The sequence below is a fragment of the Sphaerodactylus townsendi genome, linkage group LG06 (genome assembly GCF_021028975.2).
Source record: "Sphaerodactylus townsendi isolate TG3544 linkage group LG06, MPM_Stown_v2.3, whole genome shotgun sequence".
NCBI lineage: Eukaryota > Metazoa > Chordata > Lepidosauria > Squamata > Sphaerodactylidae > Sphaerodactylus > Sphaerodactylus townsendi.
In genome coordinates this window covers 78,801,151-78,814,316 of record NC_059430.1, presented here as the reverse complement: position 1 = coordinate 78,814,316, position 13,166 = coordinate 78,801,151, and the positions used below count along the sequence as shown (strand labels likewise).

The following is a 13,166-nucleotide window of genomic DNA, read 5'->3' as shown; positions in this document are numbered from 1 at the left end:
CATCATTTGTTATTCACTTCATGAAGTATAAGTGGACATTTACACACTTTTCGTGTACCACTAGGCAATGCATATATCTCATAATACACAAATACAATTTTCTATACTTGGAAATGACCAGTAGAACCATTAAACAACACATTTTGGAACACACTTTAAAGATTCGCAATGGACACATAGAAGTGCCATTGGTTCAACATTTCATTCAAAATAAGCATATGTGTAAGGATATGAGGTTATGCTTTCTGTTCAAATTTCAACAAAGACCACACCCTAGAATTGACATTAAACAACATTTATTACAGGAAAAATCAAAATGGATTTTCAGACTCAAATGCTGTTCTTCAAGGGGGTTAAACTCAAACGTAGATCTTTCATGCTTTTTGCAAGGGCTTTGATTTGTAAACGTGAAATGTGAGAGTCTTCAGGGTTGTTCCAGTAAGTATGGTCATGTGTGTCTGTAAAAGACAAAAATAATCATGTTATTATATACACGTGCATTTTTCATTTATGATACTTACCTTTAACAATCAACTCTTGTTAGCCAACAGCTGTTCCCAATTATCACAACATTTCAAATGAATAATTTAACATTCTGATAGCGAACAGCACAAAATGGCAAGATAAGGATTCTATTTTTATTGATACAAGTCTTAATTCTTATATACAATGAGTTTTTTAAACAAATGATTACGATGTTCTTTGTAGATGCTTTTATCCTTCTTTTTCTATATTACTGCATCCCTTTCAAGTAATTTTGGCAAAAGGCATATATTTATACTGAAGATTAGCCAAAAGTATGATATACTTCAGAACACATTCTATTAGATGCTAATTGAATGGGGGGGTTCCACTAGTTGCCAATTCATCGGGAGAAATCCCTCTGGAATAAAATTGAAATGGGAGACTGCTTCTATGCTGCAGGAGAATCCCAGTTAGATGTTCACCACATAGGGAACCCATTTGATATCTGTTTATAGGGAGAAATCCCATTGGAATGATTTTGGAATGGAAACTATTTTCAACTTTTTGGAATATCCCCTTAAGAACCTATGTTTATTATAGGAGTTCTCCTGATATGGGATCATGGACTTTGACTGGAATGTTCTTTATTGAACTTTATAATGAAATGTTTATGGTCAAGGTTATAATTGCATGTTTTGCTCTTTTGTCACTATGTACTTTATTAAAACACCATGCACTGTCTCCTTATGTGTTAATACATGGCTTGTAGCCTGATGGGTATGGTGAGTATTTGATTTGCCGATTTGTAAACTGTACCCAAGTCTGTTTAATTTATAGTTTAGCAGACAAACTGTGTGGCTGGAAATGCCTCCTCACGTGTAAATGGATAAACATGAGGAGACCGCACTCTAGCCCCACTGCACAGCTTAGAGCCACAAGAAAAGTGTTTCATGTATAAGGGGCCAGTGTCACTGACAATATGATCCAAAAGAATTAGGTATTTTTTTATCATCAACATGTAATGCTGGGTTGGATTCCATGACCTGTGAGCCCGTGACCTGTGTTCCCCCTCCAGTTTTCTGACCTTGTCCCGTGGGCAGCCCTTTTCATCCCCATAGATCAAAAAGGGAGAGGCCCAATGCTTTTTCTACCTGCATCTTGGACTGGGACAGTGATTTGATGCTTTCCCATCAGCATTCACTTGGTCTGTTACAAGGGGATTATAGATATGAAAGAACCACACAGTAGGCTTGATGGAAATAATGAAGAAGTAGGATTGTTTCATTAGCATGTGTGGGTTGGTTTTTCTTTGTTTCTTTTTCCCCAGTCCTGTCAATATTACAACAACAAAGTTACTGGAGTTCTGGGATCTGCAAAAGCATAGCAATTATAAAGCAAATCTCTTGTTTGACTGACTGTATAACAAGGAACAGAAGGACTTAACTTTTAATTGTTTTTGACAGGAACAGTACCTAAACTCTTCCTGTCTTTGAAATACCTAAAGACCCTTTAAAAAACCTTCCTTGCTTACCCAGAAGATCTCCTAACCCTTCCCCCACCAAAATCCAATAACCCCCAACTTTAACAGTTGACCAGCAGTTACACCATCAAACTCCATCATTTTTTTCAACATTCCAATACACTTTGGAAAGTGATTGAATCTGGAACAATCTATCAGAGCTAGGCCAGTGGGGGCGAGCCTATGGCACTCCAGATGTTCATGAACTACAATTCCCATCAGCCACTTGGCCATGCTGGCAGGGGCTCATGGGAATTGTAGTCCATGAACATCTGGAGTGCCATAGGTTCGCCACCACGGAGCTAGGCAGTTTGCTATGCTATCTTTACTGTAAATCCAGTCAATCTATTATTCATGTATTTTAAAACCATAATTAATGTTTTACCTTGGGCATTTCCATGAGCAAATGGGCATCTAAGCCAAGAGCCATGCTTCGTTGAAAACTGAAATGTTTTTTTGAAAAGTGGTTAATTGCATGAATTTTACCCAGTCTGAATTTATAATATAAGTAGAATGGTACAAATAAGTTGAATGAATTAAGACTATCACTGCAAATCTGGGTATGGTTATGTATATCCTGTGTGCCCCATGCCTATCTTATGACTGCTTGTTCCACATCAGGCCCTCCTTGTGTTTTTCTTGCTACACACATGTAAGAGCCTTGACTGCAGCAGCCGTGTTCACCTGCCCTTTCTTCCAGGTCATTGAAGTCCCTGCAATCTTCTGTCTCTTCAAATAAAAGTTTTTTTAAAAAAATTAAATTGTTTTACATTCCATTGTTGCTTTTGTGTTTCAATGGAACAATGTGATTAAAATTACAGGAGTTGCTCTACAAATCCTCCGGAAGTGTGGGGGAAATGCATGGGTGGGGGAATGCAGGCAAGCCCTATGGATGTCGGGCTGCTTCAGTCATGCTGTGCAAGTGGAGAAAGAATTGGCCATCCCACACTTTTTGAAGATATGGCTCTTCTCTCATCTTCTGTGAGGTAAGTGTGGCAGTGGGAAAAAGGCATCCATAAGGAAAAGTCTGCTTTTATAGGAATATAAATTCACTGTGGGGCAGACAAAAAGTGCATAATAAACTCTTTTGCCATATGACTTATTCTGGTACCTTCAAGCCAAAATCCCATTAAACCAAAATGATAGTCCTTCATAGATAATTACTCATGCGTATTAAATCCTTAACAAAAATCTGGGTCAAATCAAACAGAAAAGTAGGAAAAAAATTAAAACTGTGTTTTCAATCTTCTATAACTCCATATTGCTGATTATAGAAACAGGTCACAATTATAGCACTAGGTCAGTGATGCTTTATGCTCCCCCCCCCTCCCCATTAATTATAAATTGCAAGATATACTCAGATATACCAAGTCTCTACCAAAACAAAGGAATTATGCTGCAATCTTGCATGAGGAAAGAACATTTTCTTCTTCTCTTTCCTTCCCAGTATTACAGCAAATAAGTAGTGATAAGAAAGACAGTAGTGTTCTCTGTCTAACTATGCATGCCAAAAAAACAATCCATCAACCAGGACATAATATTTTTAATAAGCTTGGAATTGTAGTGCAAGCAAATACAATGGACAAAAATAAAGTTAATTTGAAAGAACGTACCTTCATACAAAGTCTTGGATGTGCATTAACACGAGAATATTTTACCTGAATGAAAATACAGTGATTGGATAATTAGCTGTTGACATCCGCTAAAAAAGACAAGCATCCACCCTACACATTTTTAGAGACCTTAAAAAGATTATTCATAGATTAAAATTTTTATAACTGTATTTACTGAACAAAAACTGAATGAGGCGCATAAGAAACTCAACTTGGTATACACCAATGTAGACATAATGGAACAATTCTGTCTCCACATGAAAACAGCATACTAATTCCATAGACTCGAGGAACCTTGTGGTAGAAATGTGGGAGTGATGAGGACTCACAAGTTAAATCTAATTTCCTCCCAAGCCTTCCTCCCCACGCATGGCCCTGCAGCATGTTTTCTCTGTCTACATCCTGGATTTTCAGTTCCCCTTTCCATTTCTCCTTCTTTCCTCAGAAAGCCTGCAACATCTCTCTTTTTCCTGCTACACCCTTGTTAGACCCATCCAGAACTGTGGGGTGGTAGCAATGCCAAGCCCTGGGTTTTGAACCAGTACTCAACAATACAAAGCAAAAAAATTATATCTTTTATTTAAAAGAAAGAAACAAAATAACAGCTTTAAAAATAGTCAGTAAATATAAAATCATAAGGTGCATATACAGAAACACAATAAAACAATAAAGTAAACTTACTTACTAAAATAAATACTAGCTGGAAAACATAATAGAAGTCCTCAGTGCATAAGCAAAGTTCTTCAAGCAAAGTAGAGGCGAAAAAGACCAAAGACAAAAGAAAGTTGGCTGCTAATTCAGATGAAGTTAATTAATGGCATAAGCTAGCTAGCCACACACAAAAATTACCAATCAACCAATCAGGTATCAAGTTAATAAGACCCCTCTAGAAGGTGAGCAGGCTACTCCACTCTTTTAAAATTTTCAATTACGGCTCTTGCTGACCAGTTGAATCCAGCTGAAAATAATTGGAGACTATTCCATGCCCATAATGGGGAATCTGACCTTGGTGATGCTACAGCCTACAGTATATCTATCTACAAACACCTGCTCCCAAACAAAGGAGTAGCACCAACGGGGAAATCCGGGGTGGCTTGTCCCAGGCGCTGCAGGAGCATGGTGGGAAAATGGTGGCCGCGGCCTACCTGCTCCATGGGGCAGAGGGGGCATGGCGGCGATGGCCTGTTCCCTGTCACTGGCTCTCGTGCTGCGGGAGCCAGCAGCAGGGAGTGGGAAAACGCCTCTGCCCAACGGAGCAGGCAGTTTCCTGCTCCATGGGACTGAGGGGGGATGGCGGTGGTGGCCTGCTCCCTGCTGCCGGCTCTCGCACTGCAAGAGCCAGCAGCATGAAGCAGGAAAACCCTGTGGAGCAGAGGGGGGATGGAGGGCTCTGCATTTTCTGCCCCCCCATGGGTCCCCACACCGCAGCCACCCCATCAGGATAAGGTAAGTGGTGGTGCGGGGGAGGGTGCGCGCGGCGGCCTTTGTGCGGGGGCTATTGCTATTCTCAGTCTGCCCAAGCACACACACACAAACACACAATGCCTAACATTAACCAAGGCACGGAAACCTCAGTAATATTGGTTGGGGTTGCTTAGCAACTTTCCAAATGGCTGATGAAATTTCATGACATTATTTTGCAAGATCTTAGTTGACATTCTGTATTTTAAATTGTCTACAATAGGATGGAGCAATAAAAATAACAGGAGTTATAATGGCAAAAACTGAGTCTTGACCCTATTCTTGTCTTTGGTGGATGATGAGCCCAAGCACAAACCATACCCATCTGTCTAGTGACATACTCATCAGCACTTACTTTCTCTTGAGCTGTTTTTGGAAAGTTCAGCCGATCAACACATTGATTGTTCATCTTCATGAGCCTACAAAGGCTGACATTGACATGAATAGGACAGGCAGGTTCCCAAGTCAAAGTATGGGCAACAGGATTATAAATAATGTCATCCCACAAGGCCTTGGTATCTAAAAGCAACACACAAGGAAATAAGCAAAGTATAAAACACAGCATAATTCTCCTGATCTGGCGATGGTGATCTGAATTCATTCTCTCAAATACTAATTAATTGCCTGTTCATGAACATGTGAGGGGAAGATAGGTTCCCCAATACTGCCTCTGCAAATGCTGAGAGATCTGGGGAGGAGATGAATGGCAGAGTGGAGTTTTGGAAGGATGTGATGCCACATTTAGTGAGTGTGACTAGAACCCCAGAGGTAATGTTTGATCCTACAGAAGGAAAGTTCAGATTGACTTGATTTTGATCTCATCTGCACTGCTGGCACAGAAAGTGTTAACCTTTTGCTTCAACTAATTTCTCTGACTAAAATAGCCTCCCTGAACTGCTTTTTATTTCCAGTAGAAGAAATATTGGCACAATATAGATAGCTGGAGAGATTCAGGGGCATTTTTTATCACACAAATGCACAGGGGAAAGCCTTAATTCACCCTTGCCTAGAAGCTGTGGCCCTCATCAACCTGGACCCCTCCATACATCAGCTTTTCAATGTATAATTAGACATCTGTAATTCTAGGCATGGATGTTTGGCCCTTAAACATGCTATATAATGCTGAAAAGCTCTCTTCTGAAGCCCTGGAACCTGCTCCTGAGTAAGTATGCTTCATCTAATTGATGTCACCCTGAAACATGGCTGCCATTAAAAAAAAAAGTGTAGTGAATATTCAAAAACCAGGAAACACAGCTCACTTACTATTTTCAAAAGGACACATCTGTATTCGCCGTGCATCTGGAATTGCTGGCCAGGCCTATAATTCAATTATTTCTCCCATTACTGAAAATAATCCATTCCAAATCTGTTTTCATGTCATCTTCATTCATGTCCTGTTTATGCTCACTCATCTCTCACAGTACAATCCAAAGCATTCGCTCATTGCTGCCAAAGCTGAAATCACGCTGAAATCACTTTAAAAGTTACCAGGGTGGCTGGTAACAAAATTACAACATCATGACAAAACAGGTTGAAAATATTTACCTCGATGCACAAACAAGGCAATAGCCGGGTAAATGGCAAAGAAATTGATTTCACTGGGTCATTCCTTTGTATCTGAAATTGCAAAATAGCAGCAGTAAATCAAGTATCTCTGCGTTTGTTTAGCTATTTTTAAACACTTCTATCTGTCTTGAGTCTACAAACAATTTCCACTTTTCTCACAAACTAGGTGACAAAATGGGCTATTTCAACTATGCTTTTCTGGCATTAAGGACCCCCATGATGCAGAGTAATAAGCTGCAGTAATGCAGTCAAAGCTCTGCTCACGACCTGAGTTCGACCCCAATGGGAGTTCTTTTCAGCTAGCCAGCTCAAGGTTGACTCAGCCTTCCATCCTTCCAAGGTCGGTAAAATAAGTACCCAAAAATAAAAAAACAGCTTGCTGGGAGTAAAGTGTAAATGACTGGGGAAAGCAGTGGAAGACCACTAGTCTCCCTAGTAATCATTATGATGTGACATCACTCTATGGATCTGTAATCTTAGCCTTTTTTAACCTTTCTAATTAACCTTTCTAGTGTATTGTTTTGAAAGCCTGTGGTTTACAGGTTAATTCCAGGTAAACTAAAAGCAAAATATATGTTGTCTTCTGTCTGACTCAGAACAAATCAGTCTACACTACAGTAATATGTTTGGCAAGTACATAGAGATAATTTACAGGCCTCTGTTTGGCCATATGAGAAGGCAGAGGACAAGGCTTCTGTAGTTGAACTGACGAGGAGATTTGGGCAGGTCCATTTGACAAAAAGAGCATAATAGCATTTTAAAAGCACTTAAAAAGTTCAAAGCACATAGTGACACTCCTGTGAGGAAGGCCAGAATGTTACAAAGAAACAAAAAAACAGGCAGCAGAGAATTTAACAAAAGTCTGCACAAGATTCCACTTATGCCCATGTTTTTCAGTCTTTTCAGAGGAATATTATTAATAGAACACTTACCTCAGGCCTCTTAACTGTACAGTGGGACTATAGTGTGGTCTCCTTGTGTTTCTGTTTACACATGAGGAGACATGCCCCACAACTGCTTGCTGAAGTCTCAATAGGCCTCTTCCTGGTTAACTCCACCAATCACCTCTCTTAAAGGCACAGATCTCATCACACTCGGTAGTTGCATGATAAAAGGCTTTATTAAAGCCTTTTAAATTGCAGTTATATTGATATAACTGTTATTGCAGTTATATCAATAATTTAGCCCCTTTGCAAAAATAATCCCATCTCCAAAGAAAGAGGCAAAGCAGTTCCTTGAACCACACTCTGCAGAAGAAGGGGAACAAGTCCTAGAACTGATATCTCTCCACCCCACCCCACTCCACACATACACACACACAGGTTTTCAAATGCAATAAGACAGCGATTTTGCAGTGTTTCTATCAATATATTGCTTTACCAATATAATAAATAACAAAAACTGAAGTAATAACAAAACTGAAAAGGGGAAAGGGAAGAGATGTGACAGGAGTGTGAGGGAATGGAAGGGGCTGGTGGTGGGTTTCTGTACAAGAAATCTTGCTGTGATGAACATTTGCCCCCATTGTGCAGCAGACACCTGCTACATAATGGGCAAAAGTCAGGACCCACTTTAAACTTTCAGAATGAGATCTCAGAAACAGGACAGGAAGAAGGCCAGCCAGAGTTATGACCTCAGTGGTGTCAAGATCATAACTGTGGACAGGAGACCAAGAGAGTCGGAGTTTACCCTGAAATGCAAGGATCAGAGCTACAGAGGAATCATCTTGAATGATGAGCAATTGAACCTCACCATCCTGCTCTTCCTCTCAGTACAAATGCAAAAAGTCAGACATGATACTCTTGCTCATTTGTCAGCTAGTGCTTCCAAAAGACAATAAAAAGGGTGGCTCTGTGAGGCACCTGATCCAGGTGGATCCCATCCGGGTATTCCATCCGAGTATCCCTAGCCATGGAATGAAGATCACTGACTTAGATAAATCATTTCCCAAACAATTTTCAGTATATAATAAGTACTTACCAAGATGACCGATCCTGCATCCTCACATACAAACTGCTGATGGCATAAACGTACATAATAATCATCATTTTGGGTCATATCAGATACATTCACCAATATGGTTTGTCTTGCTCTGTCCACTTCATAGGCTAATTTTCCAACTGAAATTACAATAACAACAATTATAACTTGTATACTTTGTGTTTTGTATATTTTTGTCAGCGTTGTATCAATTACATTTTCCAAGCACTGCTGAAGGGCAGCTCCATTTATAGTGCATTGCAGAAGTGGCCCTTGAGCTATGATTCTAAAATGTATCAATATGTGGGAAATGAAGAGACAAACTTATAGTAAGAGTCAGCAGCGGAGCTCCCAGGGGACGGGGGGCGCGACGCACCAGGCGCACGAATTTGGGTCATGTGGGGGGGTGCAAAATTCCCTTGGCCCCTTCCCCTTTCCCCCCCCCACGGCGTCCCCCCCCCCACACACACACACACACACACTTACTTTAGAAAACCAAGCAGACTGGAGAACAGGCCTTCCTGTTCTGGTGGGAACTACATTTCCCAGGGTACACTTTTCTAAAGCAGGGAGGGAGGCGGGTGGGAGGGAGGGACCAGGGAGGGAGGGAGTGGGAGGAGGAGGAGTGGGAGGAGGGAGGCCACAGGAGGGTAAGAAAAGCCAGAGTGTGCACCGGGCACACTCTGGCCCAGCTACGCCTCTGGTAAGAGTTCTGATTGAATGGTAAGAATAATAGACAGAAAGAATACTGTTTGTGAGAGAGTTGCTCCTTTGTAATACATATCAAGCATAATGTTGATTAGATTCCTTGAGTTGGAAGTCTGCTTGTAGGACATCTAGTCCAACCTTTGTTCAATATATAGGCAAAAGTTCAAGAGGCAGGAACACGGATAGCAGTCTATACAAGCTCTGGCAGTTCCTAGAGTGATGTGACATTACGTCTCTCTTTTTTCCTGAAAGTGGCATAACTCCATTGTGTAAAAGCTTTTTCTTTCCCCCTTCTACCAGTCTCCAGAGTGCTGGTAGGCAATGGGAGCTGGGAGGAATAGATTTCTCACTCCTAGCTGACAAATGCAGGACATCCAAAGCCAGAACATTTCTGACAAAATGGCAATCCAGCCTCTGCTTGAAAGCTTACGGTCATTTAGCCAGCACCCACCATTCCTGATATAACAAAGCATATATATTTCAAAGGCTAGCTGAATTCAGAAGAAACAGCAGCATTTATTTATTTATTTATTTATATTTTAGATTTATAGGCCGCCTCTTCCCCGAAGGGCTTCTAAAATCATTTCTATTTCTTTCTATTTATTTACATTTATTGCCTGCCCTTTGTTGTGGTCTCATTACTTATAGTTTATACTTCCTGGATCTCAGCTTACCAAAGCAGTCTGGAAAATTTTTTCCCACATCACTGTTTCTGCAATCTGCAAAAAAAAACACATATTTTTTCAGGTAAGAGATTTTTTGGCAGGATTTTTATTGTTTGTCTTCGTGAGGCCTGTCTTGTATCAGTAGAAAACACTTCAGAAATATATAAAAGGACAAATAGGATGCAAATGTGAGTAGAACTCAAGATGTGTCAGAGACCTCTTCAGATTGCACAAGAGAAAACCAGGAAATTAGGAGATGCATTTTTGTTGTTTCTTGTTGCTTACCTCCAATTTGTTTGCTATAATCTTTCATCCCCTAGGGCCTGCACATGAACATCCTGGTAATGATCACCCTGGAAATCCACCACCAATCAGATTAGACAATAATCATCAAGGTCATCAAACAAGGTGTTTGACTCAACTCAAAACAAGATAAATTTGTATACTGATCCCCTTTCTTCCTCAAAATTGCAATGTCCCTGAATAAAATTACAGGCAAACATTTACTTAGCCTTTTCCAGATTCATGATTGTTCAACCCCAATTCATGGTCTTTGAATATCTACGGTCCCAAATTACTAAAGATAACCAATAATGTCAATACTAATTGAAGGCACAGACTATCACCACACTAGCAACTATCTGGACTTTATACCAGAAGACTTATATTTTAATTTTAGCAATGGGGAGAGCATTGCACAGACAGGAAATGCATGTTTATCAGGCTTGCAGCAATATAAAAAAAAATGGAGTACCTTATGTAGTTGGTATTTATTAATAAACTAGCAGGGCACCCGTGCTTCGCTACGCATACTTCATCACAGGCTCTCTATGAATTTCGGGGTGACATTCAACATACTTCTTTACAGCCTATTTGTGAACTTTGGGGTGACATGCAGTATATTTCCTCACAGTCTGTCTGTGGACAGATGGGTTTGTTTTCGCATATTTTGCAGCAGCTTCCTGTAGTTGTCTTTTTCTAACGCAATGTGTTATTGCTCTCTTTCACCTGGTGGGCTCCAAAAGATGTCATGTGGAAGCAGCCGTTGTATTTTCGGGATGCAGAAAGGAAGTGTTCTGCCATTGGATGCTGATGAGTGAGAAGGCTGTGAAGTGGTTCAGGGTTGTGCCTTCAACATACATTCTAATTGTGAACCAGAATTCAAAGGGGAAAGAGTTTTATTTCTTAGTATCTTCTTATAGGGCAGTGATAATGGCTCAAGAGCCATGTGTGACTCTTTGACACGCTACCTATAGCTCTTCCCCAATACGGTACCTGCCCCATAGTCCACGAATGTGAGCAAGGTCATTATCCAGTAAGGCTTGTGGTTGTCAGATGGTACTTATCTTGAAACAGCTAGAAGGACTAGGGGGTGGAGGTAAGCTGTGAGCTGTCAGGCAAGAGTCTGGCATCAAGCAGAGAAGCACCAGGGGGTATGGGGGATGAGCAATCTGATGGCAAAACACTTTTGTTTTCCCTAGGTAACCAAGTAGAGGCACCCTGGGCCAGGTGGCTTTATCTCAGCCTTCTGACCTTGAGTCCATCCTGCATTCCTGTATTTCGCACTTTCTGTATTATGGAATCAGAGCTACAGAGGAATCTCTCTACAGAGAGAATCAAGGGAAAGGGAGGGGAGGTGAACGGGGGTTGATATATTGGGGTTGTGTGATTGTTCCAGCAGAACTAGCTTTTCCCCTCCAGCTGTTGTTATCTGCCAACAAAGACTTCTAGACCTTCAAGTTGCAGAGTCTGATTTGAGTTACAGATTAAGGGCTTGACATGACCTGCCTGAACTGTAAGCATCATTCCAGGATGGAAGTAGCTGGGGGAGTTCACCTGGACTCGTCATTATCTATGGAGTCCCAGGTGGCCCACATGGCCCGGGCAGCATTTTTTCATCTGCGCCAGCATGGCAACTGACCCCATACCTCTCCCAGACCAACCTAGCCACTGTGATCCATGCAACGATCACCTCCAGATTAGACTATTGCAACTCGTTCTACACGGGCCTTCCCTTGTGATTGATCCAGAGGTTGAAATTGGTCCAGAATGCAGCAGTGTGGCTTCTCACAGGTAGTTCTATGTGGGATCACATCTCTCCTGTGCTGCGCCAACTGCGCTGGCTCCAGATTGAATACTGGATCATCTTCAAGGTATTGGTGATTACCTTCAAGGCATTCTGTAGCCTGGGGCCCTCATACCTCAGGGACCATCTTTCCCCCAACGTCCCCACTCAGCCTCTGCGTTCTGCAGAGGCCAATTTTGCTAGTGTTCCCTGGCCCTTCCATGATTCGGTTGGCCTCCACTTGGGCCAAGGCCTTCAGTGCCTTGGCCCCAACGTGGTGAAAGACTCTTCCACCAACCATTAGGCCCCTGCTGGACCTTGGCCAGTTCTGTAGGGCCCTAAAGACTGAGCTGTTCCACTGAGCTTTTGGAGGAGAGTAACCACTGGTTGCTACCTGTATTTTCCATCATCGGACCACCCCCATGAGAAGGAGCTGAATTTGACTGACACTGACTGAGTTTTTATCACCATCTGTAGTTTTATTCTGTTTTAAGGCTTAATAATGGTTTTATAGTTTGTTGTGATTTTTAATGTTTGATTATATTGTACACCGCCCAGAGTCCTTTGGGGGTGGGTGGTATACTCAAATAAATAAATAAATAAATAAATAAATAAATAAATAAATAAATAAATAAATAAATAAATAAATAATAAAAGGCCTGCACTCTCTGTCACTCCCCACTTCTCTGCAGCTTCTGTGCTCTCATCTCAGCAACTGCTAGGAGGAGAGTGAACTGACTGCAAAGAAAACAGAGTAAAACATATGAGAGCACCACCCAAGGAAGCAGCAAACCAGCTGTAATGTGGTGGGTGGCAGCTTCACTCTGCTTCCTCTATGGCAGCTGTTCTTCCTCTGGGCACCATGGCAATCTTCCTCTCTCACCCAATTTGTTGGGCCTTCAATCCAAATACACAATAGGTGGTTAAAGTTCAAAAGTGCTGGGACAACACTCTATTGAATTAAAAAGTTATAGGTACATGAAAAGATTAATAGTTATATCTTACTGTAATGTGCATTTGGTGGGGCAGTACACATGGTTGTCATGTGGCTCTCCTGGTTGGCGGTCATTGAGACTGTGAATCCCCATGCAATGTAGTGAGTACCACTGTTTTAGAGTTACAGA

General features: G+C 41.3%; 1 protein-coding gene across 1 annotated transcript in view; it reads right to left on the bottom strand.

The window, feature by feature from the left end:
- Positions 1–330: 330 nt before the first annotated feature.
- The window catches only part of IL17REL (interleukin 17 receptor E like), a 39,477-nt gene continuing 26,641 nt past the window's right edge, over positions 331–13,166 (bottom strand). Inside the window, exons 6-13 of the mRNA XM_048501588.1 lie at positions 9,987–10,031; positions 8,605–8,744; positions 6,604–6,675; positions 6,322–6,376; positions 5,414–5,577; positions 3,598–3,642; positions 2,370–2,427; positions 331–458 (exon numbers count right to left, since the gene is read on the bottom strand). Of these exons, the coding sequence (XP_048357545.1) occupies positions 331–458; positions 2,370–2,427; positions 3,598–3,642; positions 5,414–5,577; positions 6,322–6,376; positions 6,604–6,675; positions 8,605–8,744; positions 9,987–10,031 (707 nt within the window). The remainder of the gene's footprint in view (positions 459–2,369; positions 2,428–3,597; positions 3,643–5,413; positions 5,578–6,321; positions 6,377–6,603; positions 6,676–8,604; positions 8,745–9,986; positions 10,032–13,166) is intronic.